The 26,351-nt window shown below is 42.4% G+C and overlaps 1 protein-coding gene and 1 long non-coding RNA gene across 7 annotated transcripts in view; one reads left to right on the top strand and one right to left on the bottom strand.

The window, feature by feature from the left end:
* Window positions 1–23,724, bottom strand: part of WBP2NL (WBP2 N-terminal like) — a 30,523-nt gene extending 6,799 nt beyond the window's left edge. For 2 of the 6 annotated variants that reach the window (XM_060656204.3, XM_078449392.2), the window contains exons 1-6: window positions 23,584–23,724; window positions 13,610–13,718; window positions 13,224–13,365; window positions 12,938–13,030; window positions 8,061–8,171; window positions 5,237–5,742 (exon numbers count right to left, since the gene is read on the bottom strand). In XM_060656204.3, coding sequence (XP_060512187.2) covers window positions 5,303–5,742; window positions 8,061–8,171; window positions 12,938–13,030; window positions 13,224–13,365; window positions 13,610–13,718; window positions 23,584–23,645 — 957 coding nt within the window. In that variant the 5' untranslated portion in view covers window positions 23,646–23,724 and the 3' untranslated portion in view covers window positions 5,237–5,302. Of the gene's footprint in view, window positions 1–949; window positions 1,102–5,236; window positions 5,743–8,060; window positions 8,172–9,972; window positions 10,069–12,937; window positions 13,031–13,223; window positions 13,366–13,609; window positions 13,719–22,310; window positions 23,168–23,583 lie in introns of those variants that run through there. The other 4 variants (XM_078449391.2, XM_078449393.2, XM_081796277.1 and 1 more) reach the window with 4 other exon arrangements.
* A 99-nt stretch (window positions 23,725–23,823) lies between these two features.
* Window positions 23,824–24,540, top strand: LOC132693651 (uncharacterized). The gene is made up of 2 exons (XR_009616914.2): window positions 23,824–24,296; window positions 24,380–24,540. It is a non-coding gene; the product is annotated as an uncharacterized LOC132693651 (long non-coding RNA).
* Window positions 24,541–26,351: the final 1,811 nt, after the last annotated feature.

Here is a 26,351-nt window from a genome sequence, read left to right as displayed (position 1 = left end):
TCCTGCTCTGGTTTGGAGAATCTCTCCCTCTTCCTCTCCTTGTCACTTCTGCCCATGTAGAGAGGTTTAGAAGTGAGAAAAGAAGAAACTCTTAGAAGAAAAAAAATCCTCATCACTTCCCTCAAAAATTTTTAAGAGAAAGAGATCTGGGGCCTGTGACCCATGTTTAAGATCCATATGGTCTGAGGCACCTGGGTGGCTCAGTTGGTTGAGCATCTGACTCTTGACTTCTGCTCAGGTCACGATCTCACATTCGTGGGATTGAGCCCCACGTCTGGCTCTGCACTGACAGTGAAGAACCCGCTTGGGATTCTCTCTCTCTCCCGCTCTCTCTCTTTCTGCCCCTCCCTCGCGGTCTCTTTCTAAACAAACAAACAAACAAACAAACATTAAAAAAAGATCCATATGGTCTGAATTCTCTGTTTGGAATCTTTAGAAAAGGGTTATACCTATGTTTTCTCTTTTTACTTCTTCCCTGCATGGTTACCTGGACATACCAGCAGTCCCTGTACCACTGACACTCCAGTGTCCCAGACCCATGACTCTGTGCCGGTAATTTCTAATAGGAATCCGTAGCTACTTTCTATATTATCATGTGCCTTCTTCAAGAAGATCTCCTGTTCTCTACACTGGACATGAAGCTCTTTTTCTCGGAAGGGGAAGAAGAATGGTCCTTGACTCGTCTCATTTGGGAAGAGTTTTAAGGGCAGCATACCCCAGATACTTAACAGTTCATTTTAATTCTAATATCCACTCATTCCACAAAGTGTTTCCCGAAGTTTGTTCCACTAAATAATAGTTTTTCCAAAATGTTTAGTGAATAAAATAGACTAAGGTCAAATAATTTTGAAAAAATATGTGTATTTTGAAAATGTCTCCCTCTTAGAGATTTATGTTCACTAGTATATTCAAGGTGCTGAGAAGTCATGAGGTAAAGAAATCTGTTTACCTGGCTTTTTCAAATATATTTGACTCAATAACCACCTTTTCCACATAAGACCCATTAACATCCACCAACTTCCTTAGGAAAAGCTGTCCTTGACAACCTAGGAGCATCTGGTTTCCTAATTGTTACAATGAGGATCAATCAATAACTCTAACCTGTTTCAAGGAAATAATCCAAAATTAAAAAAAAAAAAAAGCTCTATATAAGAGAAGTTAATCACAATGTTGTTTGTAATAGCAAAAACCTGGAAACAACTAAAATATTTTAAAATAGGGATTGAGAAAATATGTAATGGTGCAGCCATGTAGCCACTAACAATATTTATGAATAATTCTTTTTTTTTTAATTGTTTTTAAACGTTTATTTATTTTTGAGACAGAGAGAGACAGAGCATGAACAGGGGAGGGGCAGAGAGAGAGGGAGACACAGAATCAGAAGCAGGCTCCAGGCTCTGAGCCATCAGCCCAGAGCCCAACGCGGGGCTCGAACTCACGGACCACGAGATCGTGACCTGAGCTGAAGTCGGACGCCCAACCGACTGAACCACCCAGGTGCCCCTTTATGAATAATTCTTAAAAACCTATGAAACTCATCTAACTATACATTAAGTATATTCAATTTTTAATATATCAATTATACCTCAAAGCTGTGGGGTTTTTTAATTCTTTTTTTAATGTTTAATTATTTTTGAGAGAGGAAGAGAGACAAAGCATGAGTACGGAAGGGACAAAGAGACAGGGAGACACAGAATCCCAAACAGGCTCCAGGCTCTGAGCTGTCAGCACAGAGCCCGATGGGGGCTCGAACATATGAACCGCGAGATCATGACCTGAGCTGAAGTCAGACGCTTAACTGACTGAGCCACCCAGGCCACCCTACTTCAAAGCTGTTTTAAAAAAAAGCTGGGGCGCCTGGGTGGTTCAGTCAGTTAAGCGTCTGACTTCAGCTCAGGTCATGATCTCGCGGTTCATATGTTCGAGACCCCATCGGGCTCTGTGCTGACAGCTCAGAGCCTGGAGCCTGTTTGGGATTCTGTGTCTCCCTGTCTCTCTCTCTCTGCCCCTCCCCAAGTCATGCTCTGTTTCTCCTAAAAAATAAACATTAAAAATATTGTTTAATTTAATAAATAAATAAATAAATAAATAAATAAATAAAAGTTATGAAAATGTAAAGTGTCAGGTGAAACACTTGTATATACAACATATTCTCAACTACACACAAAATATTCATAGAAAAAATATATGATTTAAATGTCTTCTGGGTCTGGCAATATTATACACTAGAGCTTCTAAAACCTTTTGGTATATAGTATCTAAAAACACTTGATATAATATTTTTAAGGCCTCCTTTTAGGCGGCTTGATGAGCCTGTAAGAAAGCAAGGAAAGGCCAATGAAATTAGGAAGTTGGTCAAGGTAGCAGAATAGTGAGTTTTTAAGAGGCTGACAACCTCAGAATAGTCTAAAGTAGTCCAGAATGATAGTTCTTGGCAGGGAAGGCATTGACCCCCAGGGGGCAATTATGAAATAACTGGGGGCATTTTTGGTTATCACAATCAGAGGCCACTGTTGGTATCTGACAGGTGAGGGGTCAAGGATGCTAGACGTCCCGAAAAGTACAGGGCAGTTCCTCACAACAAAGAATCGTCCTACACTCCTTCATGATTTTCAAATGAATCTCTGGCCATCGATGTAGGTGAAACACATGCTTATAATCATTTGAGCCTAGAGCCTAACCCTGCATTACATGATTTTAATACATGCAGAACTTTTCAGGAATTCAACCACTGTGTAAATCAAGGGAAAACGAAACTTTGTTTTATTTGGAAATTTGTCAAGGATTGTTCATCATTTTGGAAAACGACATTGCCAATAGCATTGCCACTATGGTATTCAAGTCACCAATACAACATACATGGATCATTTCTAGTGTTTATGAATTTGGTGAATCTACATACAGGAGGTGAGCACTTGATTACTTTGTTATGTCTTCTAGTACAGTGGAATTTGAACATTTATATATTAAAATACTTAAAATTTTACTACAAACTAGTTTTATATTATTTCTTTATATCACATTTATGGCATAATTTATTGATTTTGGTTGAAATGGTATGGAATCATATGCAGTTGTCTACAAATTTCATTCTGATGATCTAAAGGAGACATTACAAATTATTTGTTATGGGAGGGGCATGTGGGTGGCTCAGTCCATTGAGCATCCAGCTCTTGGTTTCAGCTCAGGTCATGATCTCACAGTTCATGAGTTCAAGCCCCGTGTTGGACCCCACACGGACAGTGCAGAGCCTGCTTGGAATTCTCTCTCTCCCTCTCTCTCTCTCCCTCTCTCTGCCTTTCCTCTTCTCGCTCTCTCTCGCAAAATAAATAAATAAACTTAAAAAAAAACAAATTATTTGTTATGGGGGCAGTCTGATGGGATTGAAAATCACTGCAGTATATAATCCCTACAACTTGCTTTTCTTATTTTAACAATAAGACAGAATTTTTGCATATTTAGCTTTAAGGCACCATAGTTTATATAAATACTATTAATGACCACATAGCTTATTTCCAATTTTGTGATGTTAGAAACAATGAATGTAATTAAATCTTCCCACACACATCTTTGTGCACAGGTGCAAGCGTTTCTCAGGAATAGATATTGAGAAGTGAAGCTGCTAAATCAAGAGTAGATATCTTTTACCTTTTAAAAGGCACTGCCAGATCTCTTTCTAAAAATGCATTCAACTTACATTCGCACCAATATTGTATAAAATAACCTTTCCCCACATGTGTTCCTTCCTAACACTTAACTTTTTCTATCTTTTTAATATTTATAAATCTTTGGAGATAAAATTGTTTCTCATGTCAAGTTGCCTTTTCCTAATACTAGTGAAGTTGATTGAACATCTTTTGAAATGTTTCTGAGCCACTCTACTGCCTTGGTTAATTGGGATTTCATATCTTTTGTCCATTTTTAATTTTTGGTTGACTTTTAGGAGTTCTTCATATATTCTAATTATAAATTATTTGTTTAACATGTATGTCGGAGATTAACTTTCTCCTATTCTGTTTTCTATCTTTTAATTGTGGTCATACAGATGTTAAAAATTTTGATATAGTCAAACTTATCACCGTTTTCCTTTATTGCATTATTGGGTTTGATTTTCTTTTTTTGGGGGGGGGGGTTGATTTTCTCAAAGAAGGCTTTTCCTAATCTAGATATCATTTTCTTTTTGTTTTAATTTTTTTTTACATTTATTTATTTTTTGAGAGACATAGAAAGACAGAGCACAAGTTGGGGAGGGGCAGAGAGAGAAGGAGACACAGAATCCGAAGCAGGCTCCAGGCTCCGAGCTGTCAGCACAGAGCCTGATGCGGGGCTCGAACTCAACAAACCGTGAGATCATGACCTGAGCCGAAGTCAGATGCCCAAAAATTGAGCCACCCAGGCACCCCTAGATATCATTTTCAATGGACACATAATATTCCATTATATGGATGTACCATGATTTATGAGATTCTCTCTCACTATTGGAAATTTAGTGATGGGCTGGTCCATCCCTTCACTAATATAAACAATGCTGTGAAAAACAACTGAGTATTCTACTTGATATTTCTTTTTAAACATTTTTTTAAGTTTATTTATTTATTTTGAGAGAGAGTTTGAGCAGGGAAGGGGCAGAGAGAGAGGAAGAGAGAGAAAATCCCAAGCAGGCTCTGTGTTGCCAGCAAAGATCCCAATGAGGGGCTTGAACTCATGAACCATGAGATTATGACCTGAGCCAAAACCAAGAGTCCAACTGCTTAACCAACTGAGCCACCCAGGTGCCCCTCAACTTGATATTTTTAACATATTTTCAGGCTTAGCAAACAGCGCAATAAATAATTTCTAGAGGGGGAGGGGAGAAAGGCAGGAAGCCTTTTCCACCCTACATTCAAGGTTTGTTTAAAAATGCAGCCCATCAGGTATCTGAGTGGCTCAGTAGGTTGAGCCTCTGACTTCAGCTCAGGTCATGATCTCACAGCTTCTGAGTTCAAGTCCCCATCTGGCTCTGGATCCTCTGTCTCCCTCTCTCTCTGCCCCTCCCCAGCTCATGTGCATGCTCTCTCTCAATAAATAAACTTTAAAAAAAAAATTACAATGCAGCCCAATGTCAACCAAATTATTGGGGAATTAGCTCTAATCCTACTTCTTCTTTGGCCCATCTAATCAAGAGTTGACTCAGCCTCCCCCTAAGACTGCCCTTCCACAGGGCAACACTACGTCAGACACACCTTTAATCACATACCTGAGTCTACCTTCCTATTCTGACTTTGGTTTTCGGGTGCCACTTTGCTTGGCGAGTCTTCAAGGTTTAATTCCTGGAAGATGGTGAATGGCTCTGAGAAGATGAGGCAGGGGGAAGAGAAGCCTCATACCCAGGAGGTTGGATTGCCACAGATTTGCCAGTCCCAGCTCTAATTCCAGCAGGTGAAACTTCATATCCTGGAGGTGGGGCTTGATTTCCAGCCCCTGGGTTTTCACTTCCAGTCGGTAAGGTTTCGTTTCCGGCTGGGAGGGCTCCGTATCCCACAGGCAGGGCTCTGTATGCTCCTGGTGGGGCTCCAGATCCCACAGGTGGGGGTCCGTATCCTGCTGGTGGGGGTCCGTATCCCCATGGCAGGTGTCCATATTCCACCTGTGGGGGTCCATATCCAGCCTGTGGGGGTCCATATCCTGCCTGTGGGGGTCCATATCCTGCCTGTGGGGGTCCATATCCTGCCTGTGGGGATCCATAGACAACAAATGGGTATGCTGAGAAGGAAAAAAAATCAGTTACTCATTTTTTAGAGTGGACAAGGAATGGGTAAGAAGGAGAAAGACAAAAAAACTATGCTGAAGCAAACTGACACAGGATGAGAACTCAGGCAGAGTAATGCTAAAGCCAGATCCTTCACCAGGTGAAGGCTTTATCATTTCCTGTTGTGGAGGGATTCAAATTAACATGAAAATATCCCTACAGTTATATCTCTACATTACTTATACTTGTGCTCAGATACATATTTTACTTAATAAATTTTATTTGATTATGAAGAAAGTAATACATGCTCAATGAGGAATATGTATTTGGAAAATAGAGAAAAGATGAAATTTAAAAATTACCTATAATTCCACTATCAAAGACAAAAACTTAGTATTTTGGTATATTTCTTTGTAGGATCTGTTAATATTTTTTATACAATCACAATCATAACAACCATACAACTTTTTATCTGGCTCTTTTTACTTGGCATTATAAAAAAGTCTTTACATTATTAACACTTCATAAATTAAAAGCTGAACAACATTTTATCACATGGATAGGTGCTACGTAATTCCCCTGTTCTAGAAGAGTGCGTTGTTTCCAACTTTCTGATTCATATTACAATAATCATGGGTTGTATTTATTTCCTTGGCTACAGTCCCAAAGTGGTTTAATGAGTCAATGAATGGACAACTGTAGAGTTATTTTGCTGTAATCCATTTTTATGTTTGAGCTAATTAGAAAAAACTTTAAAAAAACTGTCTTAAAGATGCTCAAAGACTAAAGGAGAATGTGAAGAAAGTCAAGAAAATGATGTATGCACCAAACAGAAATATCAGTAGATGTGGAAAACTTAACAAGAAACCAAAGCAAAATTCTGGAGCTGAATAGTATGATAGCTGAAAAGAATTCACTAGAGGGGTTCAAATTCAGATTTGAGTAGGCAGATGAATGAATCTGTTAACGTGAAAATAGAACAACAGAAACAGCAGAGATTGAGAAACAGCCAGAAAAAATATTGAAGAAGAGTGAACAGAGCTGAAGGACCTGTGGGATGCCATCAAGCAGACCAACATACACGCTGTGGAAGTCCCAGAAGGAGGAGAGAGAGAAAGGGAGAGAGTAAATATCTAAAGAAATGATGACTGTGCACTTCCCAAACTGGATGAAAAACATGAATATAAACATCCAGGAAGCTCAATGAGCTTCAAGTCAGATGAACTCATACAGATCCAACCGAGATGCATTCTAATTAAACTTCCAAAAACCAAAGATAAAGAGAGAATCGTGAAATCAGCAAGAGAAAAGTGAATCACCCAGATACAAAGGATCCTCAATAAGACAATTAGCAGGTTGCTCATCAGAAACTTTGGAGGCCAGAAATAAACTGTCAAACAAGAGTCCTCTATTTGCCCAAACTCCTTCAAGAGTAAGGGAGAATGAAGATGTTTCCAGATAAACAAAAGCTGAAGGAGTTCATTACCACCAGACTGGCCCTGCAAGAAGTGCCTCAGGGAGTCCTGCAGGGTGACCTGGAAGCACACCAGACAGAAATTTGAAGCCATATGAAGAAATGAAGATCTCAGTAAAGGTAAATCGCTGGACAATTATAAAAGCTAATATTACTGTTAACAATGGCTTATAATTCCATTTTTCGTTTTCTACATAATGCAAGAGACTAATGCATTTAAAAGAATTATTAGATTATGTTTTTAGGCTTACGACATATAAACACGTCATTCTGTGACATCAGTTAGTATACAAAACACAAAGCCAACAGACATGCATGTCATGCTCCAAGGAGAACCCAAGGAAGGGCCGCATTTGGGGGCCCGTCGGCAGCCTGTTAGGAAACCCTTTGTGGCCCACCAGTAGACTGTGGACCACATTTGAGAATCACTGTGGACAGGCACAGCTGTTAGAGGGTACAGAGCATAAAGCCGGAGTCCTCAGTGAGGTTGAAGGGCATGGCATAAGCATGATGGCTATACGTGTGTGAAGCTGGAAAGAGGAAGTGGGCAAGAGCACACATTTTCTGCTCAGGCTATATGCAGGAAGGGACTGCTCCCACTAATGGAAGTTGCCCAGCTATACTCTGTATGTGTACGTTACGGTTAAAAGTAAGCCTGAAACTGAAGCCCAGTCACTTGCTGACATGCCACTGGGTTTCAATCTAGAAACAAAGTCACGGACTTCCCCATTTTCCAATTTCCTAAACCTCTGCTGTTTCTCCTACAGCAGAGTTGGAAGCAAACTAGCAGTGAAAGGATCTTTGAGCCCCTGGCATACTTTTCCACCTCCCAACAAGAACTTCCCTGCCATACCTTACCTGGACAAGGCATCTGTTGAGTGCACATCATGTTCCCCTGCCCAGTAACTACAAGCAGTCCTGGAGGGCTGAACCAGTAACTTGCACTTCCAAGTGGAACTCCTCTGGCAGCTGAGAAGACAAGTTTGGCAAAATAGAGACTCTAATTTGTTCAATGCAGATGTACAGCAGCCACCAACCAATTAATAGGGTATTAACCATCATCTTACACAAGTGTCCAACAATGCTCCCAGGATATAAGATAAAACACATACACCTCCCTTGTCCTGAACTGTATGCTTTTTGAGGGCAGAGACTGTGTCTTATTTGCCTGTGCTTATTCAGGGCCTAGGATAGCACCTACCATAATAAATATTCAGAAAAAATTTCCAACTGAGGCTTCGATCAAGTTGGCAAGATACATCTATTAAAAACCAATGTAATGGCAACGTGATACAGAAGAAAGCACTTCTGTTTGTCTCCCTCTGCATCTCTCTCATAAAGATCCTTGCGATGGCATCTGGGGCGCACCTGGATAATCCAGGGTAATAGCCTCAAGCCCCTTAAATGAATTACATCTGCAAAGATTCTTTTTACAAACAAGGGAACATTCACAGATTCTGAGGACTAGGCAAGGATATATCTTTGGGAGCTATTATCAGTCTACTACACTAATTTCTGGCATCTAGCATCTGACCACAAGTAATAACACTGCTTCCAGGCCTGGCCCATGCAAGCTTTCCAGGTGAAACATTTGTTCTATTTCCCTCTCTGCTGGCTAGCCAGAGAGGCTGTGGAAGCCATGTGTTAAAAATGGCATAGACCCTATTACCCTGAGTCCCTGAAGGGTTATGTAGAACACAGCCCCCTTTTATCCCTGCTGATTGACCTTTATATAAGCAGTAATATCTATTGTCTTAAGCTATTGATAATTTGGGGTTTATCTGTTTCAATAACTAGCATTATCTTAACTAATTCATTCTAAATCTAAAGTTATCTAAATCTAAATCTAAACTTATCTAAATCTAAATCTAAACTTATCTAAATCTAAATCTAAAGTTATCCTCCTTTTCAATATCCTATTAGTATCCTTCCCAGAAATATTATTTTACTAACTTATATGTTTGCGTATTTCTTTTTTTTTTTTAATGTTTATTTATTTTTGAGAGAGAGAGACAGAATGCGAGGGGGTAGGGAAGAAAAAGGGGCAGAAAAAGATGGAGACACAGAATCCGAAGCAGGTTCCAGGCTCTGGGCTGTCAGCACAACTAACAAGCCATGAGATCATGACCTGAGCCGAAGTCCGGTGCTTAACCAGCTGAGCCACCCAGGCACCCCTTTTGTGTATTTCTTATATGACTCTCACTAGACTGTAAATTTAACAAAGGCGGGGGACTATGTATCTCTTGTTCACTATTGTGTTCTCAATCATCTCAATCATACCATAGTGTTTGGTATACAATAAGGGTCAAAGAGTCAAACCATAAAGTATGATGGGTAGTTAACTCCAAAGGCCTCATGGAAGCCCATCTCACAATCCCTGACTCTTCCTGGGAAAGCAGGGGTAGGTTCCCACACCTAAACCATGATATAATCAGACCCAGAGTAGGTTCAGACATTTGGTCAAGTTCACCTAAGTTGCCTAAACCCTTTCCAAGAGGCTATGTAACTGCTAGGACTCTGTACCTAGCTTTGCAAGCCAAGAAGCATATCTTAATAAGAGCACTAAGAAGTTTCCCTCAAGTTGCCCGATCCTTAGCCCATAATCCTAAAAATAAGCTCTCTCTACTGTGAGGCGAAAAATAAGGGCAAATTCAGGACCCAGTATGCAATTATTCTGAGTTTTCCAGACATCTGTAGCAAAGAAGAACTGGACTTCCAAGTATCCCCTGCCTCTGGGTTCCACATGGCCATACTCTGTGAGCCAGGACACCTTGTTATCCAATGTCAGGCTTTAGATGCTGTCTGCCTTCTGGACAGTGAAGAGCTGTTGGCTGGGTTCAGTATGTGAACTCCTTGGTCTTCATATCTTGCACTGTATCATTAAAGGTAATATTAAACATTTTCTTACTCCTCAATTTCCTGTATATGGCTTCTCCACCACCTGTCTTTAGCATTTCTGTCTTGCTAAGACCACCACGAACTCAAATTTCCACATGCAATGCACACTTTTCAGTCTTCATTTTATCAAACATCTCTGCAGCAGCTGACAGATGACCACTCAGTAATGCTTGAAATTTCTCTTTCTTGACTTCTGGGGTAATAAACTCGATTCTCCTCCTACCTCAGTCAGCCCCACGCTACCCATCCCTTCGATGTTGAGGACCTTGGAATACCATCCTTTATTCACTGAATAAGCCTTTCACTCACATGGCTCCAGAGACGACCTGTGTGCTGAGGATCTCCAAATGAGTCTCTAGACACAGTTCATCTTTGTGGTTCTGAGCTGCCGGTCCACTGGCCTCTAGCATTCCAGTGTACCTCACTTCAATATGATCCAGCGGTTAAGGGTATAGGATCAAAAGAGCACAGCATCACTTACATACTATACTTATACAGTATTTCTGCCAAAATGCAGGACCTGCATCTAAGCATGAAGAAACAGATAAACCCAAATCTACAAAACAATAAGCCTGTATTCTTTTAAAAATGTTAATGTTGGGGCGCCTGGGTAGCTCAGCAGGTTAAGGGTCTAACTGTGGCTCAGGTCGTGATCTCATGGTTCATGAGTCTGAGCCCTGCGTCAGGCTCTGCGCTGACAGTGTGACAGTGCAGAGCCTGCTTAGGATTCTCTCTCTCCCTCTCTCTGCCCCTCCCCTACTCACTCTCACTGTCTCTCTCTCACAATAAATAAATAAGTTTTTAAATAAATAAAACTGTCAATGCCAAGAAAGACAAAGAAAGGCTGAGTCCAGACTAAAAGAGACTAAAGAAACAGGACAATTAAATTCAGTGTGTGATCTGGGATTAGATCCTGGATTGGAAAAATAAACAGTGCGCCATAAGAATTAGGAAGAGTGATAGGTTAATCATTTGAATTTGAATATAAGCCAAATATTAAATAATAACATTGTTTCAGTGTTAAATTTTCTGAATTTGATAAGTAGACTTAGGGTAGATAAAAGAATACCCTTGCTCTTAGCAGATACACACTTGAATACTTAGGAATGAATGAAATGAACTTTGTAACTTACTCCCAAATAGTTCAGTAAAAACAAAAACAAACGAAGAGTAAGATAAAGCAAATGTGGGAAAATGTTAATGATGGGTGAATCTAGATGAAGGGTCCATGAGAGTCCACTGTAAATTCTTGCAACTTTTCTAAATACGATTTTTTTTTTGAAATAAAAAGTGTAAAAAGAGAGTGAGAGTATGTTTAGGGTCCAGATTCTAGCTCTATCAGTTTCTACCTGTATAGCCTTGGGAAACTATAGAACCATCACTGACTCAGTTTCCCCAGTTATCAACTGGGGACAATGATTGTACCTACAGCCTAAGTTTTTGTGAGGATTAAAAAAATTGACACATGTAAAGGGCTTGGAACGCTGCCCACTGTATGGTAAGCATTCAATAAATGTTAGTATTATTAGATCTAAAATTGAACCCGTTTCCTCTCCAACTTAGATGGTCTCTTATATTCTTAACTGTGGTTTATAGTATCATGATCCAGTCAGTCTTCTGAGCTGGAAAATTCATTCCACCCTCTGGTGTGTCCCCAGCACTTTGCCCATGCCTCTAGTTTGGAATAAATATTTGCATGTGTGTGTCTCTTCTAGATTGTGTTCATCTCAACTAGATTGGAGTTGGGGTGGAGGCAAGGGAGAAAGAGAAAGCATTCCGGATAGAGCAAATTCCAGGGCACCTGGCTGGCTCAGTCAGTAGAGCACGTGACTCTCGATCTTAGGATCATGAGTTCGAGCCCCATGTTGGGTGTAGAGTTTACTTAAAAAATAAAATTAAACAAACACATTAATAAATAAAGTTATCCAGGTAGAGCGAATAGCATGAAGGCTCGGAGATGAGAGAACAGGGCACAAAGAAGTCCAGCTGGACTGGAGTACAAAAGCTGAGACAGTAGGGGCATGAAATGAGACCAGATTGAATAAAAATGTACCACAAAAAAGATTATTTGTATTCAAAGTCTGAAAGAGTTCTCTGGTACATCTGTTAGATCAGTGCTGTAGGGCTGGATAGTACCTCTTCCCTCTTCTCATGGAAGACGGGGATTAAACCCAACAGAAGCAAAGGCAAAGCCAGAGAGGAAAAAAGACGAAAGGCGTGACAAAGGAAGAAGAACTCAGGCAACTGGGGATTCCTGATCTGAAAATGAGAGTACGCAATGATGTATGAGACCAACATTTAAAAGGATAAAAGAGGGGCGCCTGGGTGGCTCAGTCGGTTAAGCGTCTGACTCTTGGTTTCAGCTCAGGTCGTGATCTCACAGCTTTGTCGGTTCGAGCCCCACATCAAGCTCTGCACAGACAGAGTGGAGCCTGCTTGGGATTTTCCCTCTTTCCCTCTCTCTCTGCCCCTCCCCTTCTCACGCTGTCTCTATCTCTCTCAAAATAAATCAATAAGCTTTAAGAAGTACATTAAAAAAAACATTTAAAAACGGACAAAAGATTATCAGGTATAATTAGTGGTTCAAGTGTCTGAGTATAAACTTCTGCTAGCCTGCAAACTCCTTTAAGACAACGAGGGACTGAATAATCTTGTTCCTGGCACGTAGTATGGTACTTGTGCCATAATAGGAAGGCTCAGAAAATGCCTGCTGCATACGTGTGCAACTACCAGCTGCCTGACGTAGAGACCAAAGTCGTGGCTGGGTAGCGGTCCTACTTCAATTCCGCAGGCCTCCAAACCCCAAAGTGTTTAGTGTCTTTATTAGCATTGCTCACCGGCAGAGGCAGCTTTCACCATCAGCTGGGCAAATTCGATGGCACCTCCTTTTCTGAAGGCTAATTTAAAAGTAGCCTGTCCTTCCCAGCCGCCTGGGGGAAGAAACGGCACACGCTAAGATGCTGGCACCACTGGTCGGAGAAGGACAGCCCCAGACAGAGAGACAAGCACTACCCGACAGAGCAGTGCAGCTTTCTTTGAATTCCAGCATGAGCCAAGTCTGAATCTTAAACCTTCTGGAAGCTTTTGAGGGAAAAAAATACACTTCTGAGGGGGAACACTCACCATCCGGAGCTGCCTGAATAGTCCCTTTAATGTAGTTGGCAGCAAAGACCGGTTGTTCAACGGTGCAGTTACTCATCAGATCAAATGGCATCATGAAAGAAAACATGGGATCACTGACTAAGTGTGAAGTCACGAAGATCACCTAGGAGAGGAAAGAAACTTCGGAGAAGGCATGCAGCTTGTCCACGGACTGAGACATATTAGACCAACCCTAAGGTCGAGGCTGTCTGACATTCCGGCCTGACTGAGAAACATCACCCGTGTTCTTCCATATTCTCCAACATGGAAAATCATAAAATGCCAACTTTGAAAGTCAACGTTAAATCTCTCTCCATTTGAAGGAAAACAAATGTAGCGGTAATAGGTCAAGGTAGAAGTAGAATTACCCGGTATGAAGTGAGAAACAGTGTCCCCCTCTTTGTCCCACTGAAGAGACTGGATCTCTCTGGTTGCTGTGGGAAGGAGAGGTCCACATCCTGAGACTGCATCAAGACACTGCAGAAAAGAAAGGGCAGACACCACACGATGTAGAAGTTATACGAAACGACGCACATAAAGTTCTTAGCACAATTCCAAGCCCAGAGTAAGCACTCAATGTCAGCTGCTGCCGCTACTATCACTATCGTATTGAAATAGAAAGGAATTTAAATCTTATTCTCTGACTTTTCACACTTACTCCTCTCCCTCTTTACCACTGGATTCTTTTTTTCTTATCAAGCCTACCTTCTTCTTAATGTTTATTAAGAATAACAAATGGGGGGGGGCGCCTGGGTGGCTCAGTCGGTTGGGTGTCCGACTTCAGCTCAGGTCACGATCTCACAGTTCGTGAGTTCGAGCCCCGCGTCGGGCTCTGTGCTGACAGCTCAGAGCCTGGAGCCTGCTTCACATTCTGTGTCTCCCTCTCTCTCTGCCCCTTCCCTGCTCATGCTGTATCTCTCTCTGTCTCAAAAATAAATAAACATTAAAAAAAAATTAAAAAAAGAAAAAAAAAGAATAACAAATAAGAGTGTCTGGGTGGCTCAGTCGGTTAAGCATCCGACTTCAGCTCATGTCATTATCTCACTGCTTGTGAGTTCAAGCCCTGCGTCAGGCTCTGTGCTGACAGCTCAGAGCCTGAAGCCTGCTTCCGGTTCTGTGTCTCCGTCTCTCTGCCCCTCCCTTGCTTGAGCTCTGTCTCTCTCTCTCTCTCTCTCTCAAAAATAAATAAACGTTAAAAATTTTTTAAGGAATAATAATAAGAAATGTATTAAAAATAATAAATAATAATAATAATTCTTATTCTTCATATGCAGGAAGTATAAAGCACTGTGCTAATGGAAATGTTTCTTTGACTCTCATAGAAATGGCAAGACACACAGAGTACTCCAGATTCCTCTGACATGTTATTCCCTCTGCCTTTTGTGTTCTCCCCTCACTCTTAACCTGAGAAACTTGGACTCATCCTATTCCCACTCATAGAATCCTATTGGGTTTCTTTTCTTTCTTAGTAATTATTATAATATATATATATATATATATATATATATATATATATATATATATGTTTATGTGTTCAATGTCTTAACTAATGATCCTGCCTTTGCACTGTGGCCCTAGCAAACAGTGGGTGCTATTAAATATTTATTGAAAGAATGAATGAGTGAAAACATGAATAAACATAATAATGCAAGCAGTAATATCACATACATCATGTTAATGGCACAAAAATGTCATAGCAATTTAGTGGAAGGAGGGATTAGCTTTGGTTGAAATGACTAAGAATGACTTTATAGAAAGGTTGAAGTTGATTCTTTCTAAGTTTATTTATTTTGAGAGAGAGAGAGAGAGAGAGAGAGAGAGAGCGCGCGCATGCATGCACAAGTTGGGGAGGGACAGAAAGAGAGAGGGAGAGAGAATCCCAAGCAGGCTCCACTCTCAGCACAGAGCCCAATAGCCCCACATTAACCAATAGAACACGTTAGATTAACCATGAGATCATGACCTGAGCAGAAATCAAGAGTCAGATGCTTAACCAACTGACCCACTGAGGCACCCCTGATTCTTAAGAGAAGAGTAGTGTTTCAGTAGGCAGAGGTGAGGGTAGGGGATGATCCAGATGGGGCGCAAACAGCATGAATGGAGGTGCAAGAGCAGCATTAATGAAGGTATGTGGTGGAAAGCAAATTGCACACTTGGGAGCAGCCCACCTGTGTGGATTCATCAAAGCAGCATGGAGGTGAAGGTGGGAAGAATAGTGAGATATAGCTCGAAATCTATGCTGGAACTAGAGCCTGGAGATATCACTTAATAGGCAAGGAGAATCAATCAAGGAGGTGGTGGTTTATTAGAGGTTAAGAAATCCTAAGGGGCACCTGACTAGTTCAGTCAGTAGAGCAGGCAGCTCTTGATCTCAGGGTCATGAGTTCGAGCCCCACATTGGGTGTGGAGATTACTTAAAAAAAAAAAAAAGAGGGGCACCTGGGTGACTCAGTCAGTTGAGTGCCCAACTTCAGATCAGGTCATGATCTCACGGTTTGTGGGTTCGAGCCCTGCATTGGACTCTGTGCTGACAGCTCAGAGCCTGGGCCTGCTTGGGATTCTGTGTCTTCCTCTCTCTGCCCCTTTCCCACTCACGCTCTGTATCTCTCTCTCTCAAAAATAAATAAACATTAAAAATTAAAAAAAAAAAAGAATCCCTAAAATAGTCTTGATGTAAGGTAGTAAGAATTGGAACTAGGGTGGTGGTATGCTGATAAAAAGGGCTTTTTAAGACAATGAAAATATGATGTCAGCAAAAATAGGGAACTCCAAAAGTCAGTCCAGAAGTTTGGAATCTAATCAAAACCTTATAACAACTAAGGGAATGTTTAGTCAAGAAAAAAATAGCTGAGTCTGATAACAGAGCTTTGTGACACTTACTCCAGTACCATCTTCCAATCCCCAGCTTGGCAATAGCCTTAAAAACAACCCACATTCCTGGTGTAAGTACTGAACACCAAAGGGAGCAGAACAGACCTTATTCTCAAAGAACTCTTGTTTTAAAACTTGTCTGGTGGCTTCCTGAAGGGCAGGCTCCAATGGTGTGTGCCTAATTCAGAACTCTCCCAGGACTGAGGTGACTACTCAGGGTCCATTTGTCAAAAACATTTCAAGGTAAATGTATTAGTTGCTGCTGTCTGGGGCAAAGGATGAATTTAGTGCAAACAAACTGAAAAGTTAGGGAGGAAAGAAAGGCTAGAGAATGAGATACTTTGGGGAATAAAGGCTTTGAATAGCTCTGACGTATTCATGGGAAACTAGAAAGTCACATGCATGCCTTCCGAGGCCTGGGTTCATGCTCAGATGAGAACTGAGAAGGTCCAAAACTTTTACCTCTGGATGACAATGAGGCTCTGTTCAAGTAGGAAGTGAAAGCTAAGACAGAGTTGTAAACTGCCTGGCTGAGTGATAAAGACATGCTCCAAACACACAGGCAGAGCCCATCTACAAAGGCTGGAATTATTTATTTATTTTTTTTTTGTTTCCAGATATATAAGAAAGTTGTCAAATCACTAGTTGGCCACTAAGTTAATATAAAAGAGACTTCAGTGGCTGCACGTGACAAAGACTATAAGCTTTAAAAATTTTATAATTTAGAAAAGTCACTAAACAAACAAAAAATAAGTGCAGCAAGCAGCAACAATGTACCCTGAGGAAGAGAGAAAGCCTGATTTCCAGAGTTGCCATATTATAATCTTCTAAATGTCTAGTTTACAAAATTTTTTAACATTTTATTTTATTTTTTGAGAGACAGAGAGAGAGCATGAGCAGGGGAGGGGCAGAGAGAGAGGGAGACACAAAATCAGAAGCAGGCTCCAGGCTCTGAGCTGTCAGCACAGAGCCCGATGTGGGGCTCAAACCCATGAACATGAGATTGTGACCTGAGCCAAAGTTGGACACTCAACCGACTAAGCCACCCAGGCACCCCAAAATGTCTGCTTTTCCACAACAACAACATCATGAGGCATGCAACAAGAAAGTATGGCCCATATGTTCTTCTGTAAACAGAAAATGAAATTAATAGAAAACTGCCCTTGAGGAAGCCCGCACATTGGATTAACTACACAAAGACTTTATTCTTTTTTTTTTAAAGGAAACCTACCCCCAGTGTGGAACTCAAACTCATGACTCCAAGATCAAGAGTTGCATGCTCTACCTACTGAGCCAGCCAAGGGCCCCATTAGACAAAGATTTTAAATAAACTCTTTTAAACATGTTTAAAGAGTTAAAAGAAACCATGTCTAAATAACCAAAGGAAATAATGAGAGCAATGTCTCAAAAAGTAGAATATCAATAAAGAGATAGAAATTAGAAAACTGAACCAAATAGAAATTCTGAAGTTGGAAACTACAGTAAGTAAAACAAAAAATTCAGTAGTGGTGGGTTTAATGGCAGATTTCAGCAGGCAGAAGAAAGGATCAGTGAATCTGAAGATAGGTCCATTGAGAATACACTACCTAAGTAACAGAAAGAAAAAAGAATGAAGCAAAATGAACAGTCTTAACAGACCTGTGGAACAAAATCAAGCATACAACCATATGCATAATGAGACTGCAAAAAGTAGAGGAGAGAATAAAAGGGGGCATAAAGAAAATTTGAACAAATAATGGCCATAATCTCCCCCAGTTTAATGAGAGACATGAATCTACACATCTAAGCTCGACAAACTCCAAGTAGGATTAACTCAAAGAGATCCACACCAAGACACATAATCAAACTGCTGAAAGCCAAATACAGAGACTCTTGAAAGCAGCAAGAGAAAATAATCATCATGCACAAGGAATCCTTAATAAGACAAATAGCTGACTTCTCATCAAAAACTATGGAGGCAGGAGTAGTAGGATGACATATGCAAAGTGCTTAAAGGAAAAAAATCTGTCAACCAAGAATTCTATATCTGGCAAAACCATCCTTCAAAAATTAAAGAGAAATTAAAACATTACCAAGTAAACATAAACCGAGAGTTCATCACTAGTAGGTCTGAACTATAAGAAATGCGAAAGAAAGTCCTTCAGCCTGAAATAATAAGACACTAGGCAGTAAATCAAACCCATACAAAGAAACAAAGAACATTGGTAAAGATAACTACATAGGTAAACATAAAAGTCTGTATTGATGTATTTTTTGGCTTGGAACTCTTCATTTCTTCCTATATGAATTAAAAGGCAATTGCAAAAACAGTAATTATAAATCTATGGTGATGCATACACAATGTATAAAGATGTAATTTGGGACAATAACAGTATAAGAGGACAGAGTTATATAGGAACAAAATTTGTTCATACAATTAAAACAAAATTGTATTAATTTGACCTAGATTGTTATAAATTAAGATGTTAAATGTAATCTTCAGGGCAACCACAAAGAAAATAACTAAAATACATACAGTAAAAGAAATGAGGAGGGAATCAAGATAGTATGTTAGGAAATATCTATTAAACACAAAGGGAGGCATTAATGGAGGAATTGAGATATAGAAGATAAAGAGCAAAAGAGCAGAAGTTAAGTCCTTCCTTATCAATAATCACATTAAGTGTAAATGAATTAAACTCTCCAATTAAAAATCAGAGATCGGCAAAATATATATTTTTGAAAACATGATGCCACTATATACTGTCTACAAAAGACTTACTTGAGATCCAAAGACACAAACAGGTTTAAAGTGAAAGGATGTAAAAAAGATACTCCATCAAACAGTAGCCAAAAGAGAGCTTCAGGGGTTATACTAATTTCAGAAAAAATAGACTTTAAAACAAAAATTACTATAAAACAATATATCATGATAAAAGGACCAATCATCAAAAACATATTACAAATATAAACATGAATGCATCTAATAAAAGTCAACTAGACCTAACATATAAGGACACTTCACCCACAAAGTACAATACACACTCTTCTCAAATACACATGGCACAGTCTATAAGACAGACCACATATTAGGCAACAAAACAAGTCCTACTAAATTTATGAAGATTGCAGTCATACAGTATCTTTTCTGATCAAAATGGAATGAAATTAGAAATAATAACAGACAAATTAACAAAAATGTGAAAATTAAACAAAATGCTCTTAAATAACTAATGGGTCAACAAAGAAATCACACGTGAAATTTGAAAACAGAATTGAATCACTAGAAATTAGAAATTTTGAGATGAATAAAAATGAAAATACATATACCAAACTTTTGAGATATAACAAAAGTAGTGCTTAAGAGGAAAATTTATGCTTTTAACTGCAAATTTTAAAAAAGAGAGATCTCTGGGCACCTGAGTGGCTCAGTCGGTTAAGCGTCTGACTTCGGCTCAGGTCATGATCTCAGGGTCCATGAGTTTGAGCCCCACGTAGGGCTCTGTGCTGTGCTGCCATCACAGAGCCTGAATCCTGCTTCAGATTCTATGTATCCCTCTCTCTCTACCCCTCCCCTGCTCGTGCTCTGTCTCTCTCTGTCTCTCAAGAAATGGAAAAATGTCAAAAAGAGAGAGAGAAAGATCTCAGGGCACCCAGGTGACTTAGTTGGTTAAGCACCTGATTCTTGATCTCAGCTCAGGTCTTGATTTTAGGGTCATGAGTTCAAGCCCCAAACTGGGCTCTGCATTGGACATGAAGCTTACTTTAAAGAGAGAAAGAGAGAGAGAGAGAGAGAGAGATCTCAAATCAACAATCTAATTTTCCACACAAGGGAACCAGAAAAAACAAGACCAAACTAAACCCAAAGCTAGCAGAAGGAAATAAATAATAAAGATTACAGAGAGAGAGGGAGAGAGAGAATCCCAAGCAAGCTCTGCACTGTCAGAACAGAGCCTGATGCAGGGCTTGAATTCATGAACTGTGAGATCATGATCTGAGCCAAAACCAAGAGTCAGATGCTCAACCAACTGAGCCACCCAGGGGCCCCACCCCTAGAATTTTTAATATTTTTTAAAGTACTTATTTTTTTTGAGAGAGAGAGAGAAAGCAGGAGTGGAGAAGGGCAGAGGAGGAAAGAGGGGGAGAGAGAGAGAGAGAGAGAGAGAGAGAGAGAGAGAGAGAGAGAGAGAGAATCTTAAGCAGGCTCCGTACTCAACATGGCGCCCAACAAGGGGCTCAATCATACAACCCTGGGATCATGACCTAACCCAAAATCAAGAGTCAGATGCTCAACTGACTGAGCCACCCAGGTTCCCCTTAAAATACATTTTAATCTTTTAAAAAAAGTCTATGTCCTCTGATGCCACAATTGCACTTTAAGGAACATATCCCGAGAAACATTTTGACAGGTAGGCAGAGATTAGTTTTCAAAAATGTTCATGAAGCAATGTTTATGGCAATGACAAATTACTACACCCTGAACATCCCGAATAGAGGCTTGAGCAAAGATTCATGCATATTGGAATACCAGTCATTGAAAATAATGATGTAGATATTGATACTGGAGAGTATTCCCAATATATTGGTAAATGAGGAAAACAAATTACAAAGCAGTCTTGAGTGTGGGGGAGTTGCATATATTTCCATGGAGGAAAGTGCAGAAAGACACATACCAAAATGTAAAAAGCACTAGATGTTGGAGTCTGGGGCGATTTAAATTTTTTTCCAATTTTTCTACAATAAACACATATGGTGCTATCTGTACAAGTTTTAGAATATTGGTTAAAAAAAGAAAACTCAACGTCTTCCCTATTTACCAGTAGAGTCCTATCTGTACAATTATGAATTCTCAGCTGGGATTTAAAAATCTCCACAGAACACAGCCAGTGTGATGAGTTTCTCAAATGTGTATTATGAATAGGCAAGAGAAGTCAAAAAACAACCAATCTTCTCCTTCTCAACCTATTTCTTTAAAGTAGTTTCTATCAACACCAAAAGAACCCCAAATAATCCACTTAAAAATGGGCAGGGGAACTGAGTAGACATTTCAACAAAGAAGACCTACAGATGGCCAACAGACCATGAAAAGATGCTCAACATCACTCATCATCAGGGAAATGCAAATCAAAACCGCAACAAGGTATCACCTTACACCTGTCAGAATGGCTAAAATCAAAAAGACGAGAAATATTGGAGAGGATGTGGAGAAAAAAGAACCCCCGTGCACTGTCGGCGGGAATATAAATTGGTACAGCTACTATGGAAAACAGTATGGAAGTTCCTCAAAAAATTAAAACGAGAAAAAAATTAAAAAGAGAAATACCGTGTGATCCAATGACTCCTCTACTGGGCATTTACTTAAAGGAAATGAAAACGCTGATTTGAAAAGATACATGCATCCCTATGTTTATTGCAGCATTATGTACAATAGTCAAGATATGGAAGCAACCTAAGTGTTCACTGGCACTTAGATAAGGCAGATGTGGTATGTACACACACACACACACACACACACACACACACACACACACAAACATACACACACCAGAATATTATGCAGCCATAAAAAAGGATGGGATCTTGCCATTTGCAACAACATGGATGGACCTCGATATTACACTAAATGGAATAAATCAAACTGAGAAAGACAGATACATAATTTCACTCACACGTGGAATCTAAAAAAAGAAAAACAAATGAATAAACCAACAAAAAGCAGATTCAGACCTATAAATACAGAGAACAAATGAGGGTTGTCAGTGGGACGGGGGGTGGGTAAAATCGGGGAAGGGGAGTGGCAGATACAGCCTTCCAGTTATGGAATGAATAAGTCACAGGAATAAAAGGCACAGCATAGGGAACAGTCGGTGACATTGTCACAATAGCACTGTGTGGTGACACTTCTGGTGAGCATAGCATAACTTACAGAGAGATCTAGTCACTATGTTGCACACCTGAAACTAACGTCAATGGTGTGTCAACTACACTCAAATTTTAAAAGTAATAATAAAATAGAAATAGAGGAATACAGCATTTCTACACAGGAAGCGGGCGCCCCCACAGGGTGGGGCATCTCTGAAGAAGAGAAAGCCCAGAAGCCCCTTTTCCTTTCTGCGGGACCGCTGGAGTTGAGCAGTTCAAACCCCCGTCAAAGGTCTTCCACATGCAGGGACCACACGATTGTAAGCAAATTCCTTCTCTTTCTTTCAGTTTCCCCACCTGTGAAATAAGGGGATCCTCACTGTAGACAGAGCAGTTGGAAGTATAAAGCTCTTAAACAGTGGAGACGATTACGTGCTCAAGAGCACAGAACGGACCCCATAAAGATCATTCGAAGGACCATACAGGATCAGCGTTTGTGTTGTAATTTTTTAGAAACAAGCTTCACGCCCCGCCTCCAACGCACGCAGGGAAACAGACAAACCCGTGGCTGAGGGAGAGGACGCCGACACCCCAGATCGGAAGTGGCCCCAGGGCACCCAGGCGGGTGTGCAGGGGACCGGCGGTCAGGGCGGTGGCCGACGCTCTCCTACTACGCAACTACGCACAGCGGCAGAGCACAGGTCCTTCGGGAGCCGGGGAAGACGCACGGCCTCCGCCGCCCGTGGGAACCCGGCAAGGACACTTTCCCGGGGGAGGAAGCAGAGGAAAAAGATCCATCCGGACATCGGCTTTCGGGGCTGTCTTGGTGGATCTTCCCGACAAAGGCGCTGTCTCGCCGCCACACGCGAGCGAAGGAAAACGGGGACAAGTGGGGGCGGAGGCAGCAGCTGGGGGGGGGACCGCGCCGGAGTCTGGAGAGCCGGGCGGGAGGAACCGACGAGAGGGGCCGCGTGGAGCGGAGGCCTGAGGCGGGAAGGCGAGCGAGCGGCGGGCCCCGCAGGCCCCGCGCACGGCCACGGGCGCGGCCCGGCGAGCGTCCTTCTCCCTAGACGGCTCTTCTTTCCGTCCCGATCTTTATTTACAGGGAAGTAAGAGCCATCATCTCCCCGTCGGGGCGAAAAGAAAGGGGGCTTCGGCGAGCGCCCCCCACCCCTCCCGATGGCGCGGGATCCTTCAGAGGGATCCACACCGCCGCCCCTTCCGCGTCCGCGCCCCCGGGAGTAGGGGCGGGGCGCACCCAAGGCCCCCCTGTCGCCGTCACCCCACGGAGGTTTGTGCTCCCAACGGCGCCCCCCCCGGAGGAACGGTGCGACACCCCACCACTGCCAGTGCCCTCCCGCCTTTCTTCTGGGAAGACGCGCGCCTCGCACGGCGCACCCGCCCTTTACCTCAGCGAGGCCACGGGCTCCCGCCTCTGCCCACTCTGTGCGCCGGGAAGCCCGCGGGGTCTCGAGCGCCCCAGTGGAGGGGGCGGGGCTCAGCCGGCCGAGGCCGGAAAAGGCGGGAAAGGCCCTGATTGGCTAAGAGTTTCCAAGCCGCCAGTCCCACCGGTCGTCGGTCTATCCCCGGCTCTGACAGCACCCCTCCCCACCGGCTTCCCCTCGGGCACCTGTCGCTGGAAGGAATGAAAGCCCCGCGGCGGTTCTCGGTATGGCTCTGATTCACCGCCATCTTGCCCCAGGCGCCCTTCTGTCGCCCCTCAGATGGAAAGGGGCGGGGCCTGTGCCGAGCCGGGGGGCGGGGCTTTGAAGGGGAGGTGCGCCAAACCGGGGGGCGGGGCTTTGAAGGTGAGGACGGAGATTATGGCGCAAAGACAAGGGTGGGGGGGGTTGAGTGGGCGAAGGGGCTGGTCACGTGAGGGGCGGTGGTCAGAGAACCAGGTGTGGTGCCGCCTGGGACTCCAGCTGGTGAGGGGGGGGAATTGACCCCGCCCCAGGGTTAGGGGGTGTTGAGTGGTAGGTGAGTGGGTTCCCGGATCCACACCTACCCTCTTGGCCACAGCATGGTAGCTGGTTGCTGGGCTGCCCTCGGGAATGGATTGAATGGGTCAGGAATCAGAAGCAGGATTTTCCTGCGTGCCCCGCTGGCCTGGGTCAGAAGGCTAATGCATTTTGGAGAAAGGATCCAGAAAGATTTCTCGCTTCTCCTAAAGGCAAGCAGAACAACTTTTCCCCACCAGAGAAAGCCTGGAATCTGAGCTGGTTTCTTGTGAGGTTAGCATCCAGGAAAGGGTGAATGAACTGCGTCCGGGGGAGTCTGAGCCGGTTCCAAGACAGAGAGAACCTTTGGCATCCATCATACCAGCCCTGCCTTCTCCAAAGGGTGAGAGTGAGGATCCGGTGGGATACAGCATACTGGAATTGCTTTGAAGACTAACATGTTGTACATCTTCTTGTTTCTTTTAGACTTCACAAAATAGCACCAAAGGGCTTCAAGCAAAGGGATGGTAACGTCTGGATTACCGTATTTCATCAAGTTTAAGATGCTGTCAGTTATAAGATGAACCATTTTTAAATGTACCACGGAGGGGAAAAAAGTTGCCAAATAAAGAGGTCATCAGTTATAAGCTGATTTTTTAAAAGTAATCTCTACACCCAACACGGGGCTTGAACTCATGCCCTGGGGATTGAAAGTTGCATGCTCTACTGCCTGAGCCAGCCAGGTGCCCTAAGCTGATTTTTATTTATTTATTTTTTATTTATTTAAAAGTTTTTTTAAATGTTTATTTATTTTTGAGAGAGAGAGAGAGAGAGACAGAGCTCGAGAGGGGAAGGGCCAGAGAGAGAGGGAGACACAGAATCTGAAGCAGCCTCCAAGCTGTCAGCACAGAGCCTGATGCGAGGCTCAAACTCACAAACCGTGAGATCGTGACCTGAGCCCTGAGCTGAAGTCGGATGCTCAACTGACTGAGCCACCCAGGCACCCCTTAAAAGTTTTTTTTTTAAGGTTTATTCATCTTTCAGAGACAGAAACAGAGTGTGAGTGGGGGAGGGGCAAAGAGAGAGAGGGAGGACAGAATCTGAAGCAGGCTACAGGCTCTGTGCTGATACAGACCCTGACGCCGGGCTCAAACTCGAGAACTACCAGATCATGACCTGAGCTGAATGAAGTCAGCTGCTCAACTGACTGAGCCACCCAGGTGCACCCCCATGATTTTTTTTTTTTTTTAAACCTAAGACTGTTGGAACAAATTAAAAGCAATAGGAATGGTGTGAAGCTATAGAAAGACCACTGAGATAGAGCCCCCGTCTTGCACTGGTAACTAAGTGTGCAACTTTGGGCATCAACCATGCTCTCTGGGCTTCTGTTTCCATATCTGTATGAAAGAACGGGACTAAAAGAACTGTTTTCCCTTAGCTGTGATATTTTAAGTTTGCAAAACTACTCTGTCGTTCAAATCTTCCCACCTCTCCATCTTGATGTGGCAATTGCCCTCTGGTTCTGGTCCTCATCATTTTACCTGAATGACTCCCCCCCCACCACCGCGCCCCACCGTTCTTCTATACCTTGCATTCACCCTACAGAATACCGAGGCTCCAAACAAAATTGTGTATGGTCATCACCTTCAAATGCAGAAAAATAGTGTGTAGTGTTACTTGCTGGCTGCAGAAGAGACCAGGAACCTCAGAGAGGAAGTTTGGTTTAAGTTTGGAAAACACAAGAGAGAAGCTAGTGCTTAAAATTTAAATTCTTTAAAAAAAAATTTGTTTAATGTTTGTTTTTGAGAGAGAGAGAGACAGAGCGTGAGCGGGGGAGGGGCAGAGAGAGAGGGAAACACAGAATCCAGAGCAGGCTCCAGGCTCCGAGCTGTCGGCACAGAGCTCGACGCAGGGCTTGAACTCACAAACCGTGAATCATGACCTGAGCTGAAGCCGGACGCTTAACCAACTGAGCCACCCAGGTGCCCCTTAAATTCTTACTCTTAAAGCATTCACTGTAAAGCAGGCAGGTCTCTAGGCAAGATGGGTCCACTCCTTCCATAGAGTTGGGTTTCTTGACTTCTGGAGAAAGGAGGGAAAAGCTAGGAAATTCATTAAGTGAAAATAAACCCTGTTTACATTGAAGGAGACAGATCACACAGAGCACAGCATCCCTCAAGGTCTAGCATACTAGCTCCATCACCCATGTTGGATACAAAACCCCAGGGAGGGGCGCCTGGGCGGCTCAGTTGGTTGAGCATCCAACTGTTGGTTTCGGCTCAGGTCATGATCTTGCAGTTTGTGGGATTGAGCCCCACATTGGGCTCCACACGCATGGTGCCGAGCCTGCTTGGGATTCTCTCTCTCTCCCCCTCTCTCAGCCCATCCCCTGCTCTCTCTCAAAAGAAATAAACATTAAACATACACATGGAATAATGACCGAAGTCCATCCTCAAGC

This window comes from Panthera onca, chromosome B4 (genome assembly GCF_046562875.1).
Source record: "Panthera onca isolate mPanOnc1 chromosome B4, mPanOnc1 haplotype 2, whole genome shotgun sequence".
Taxonomy (NCBI): Eukaryota; Metazoa; Chordata; class Mammalia; order Carnivora; family Felidae; genus Panthera; species Panthera onca.
The sequence above is the reverse complement of the archived record's forward strand: the minus strand, read 5'-3'. Positions and strand labels throughout refer to the sequence as shown.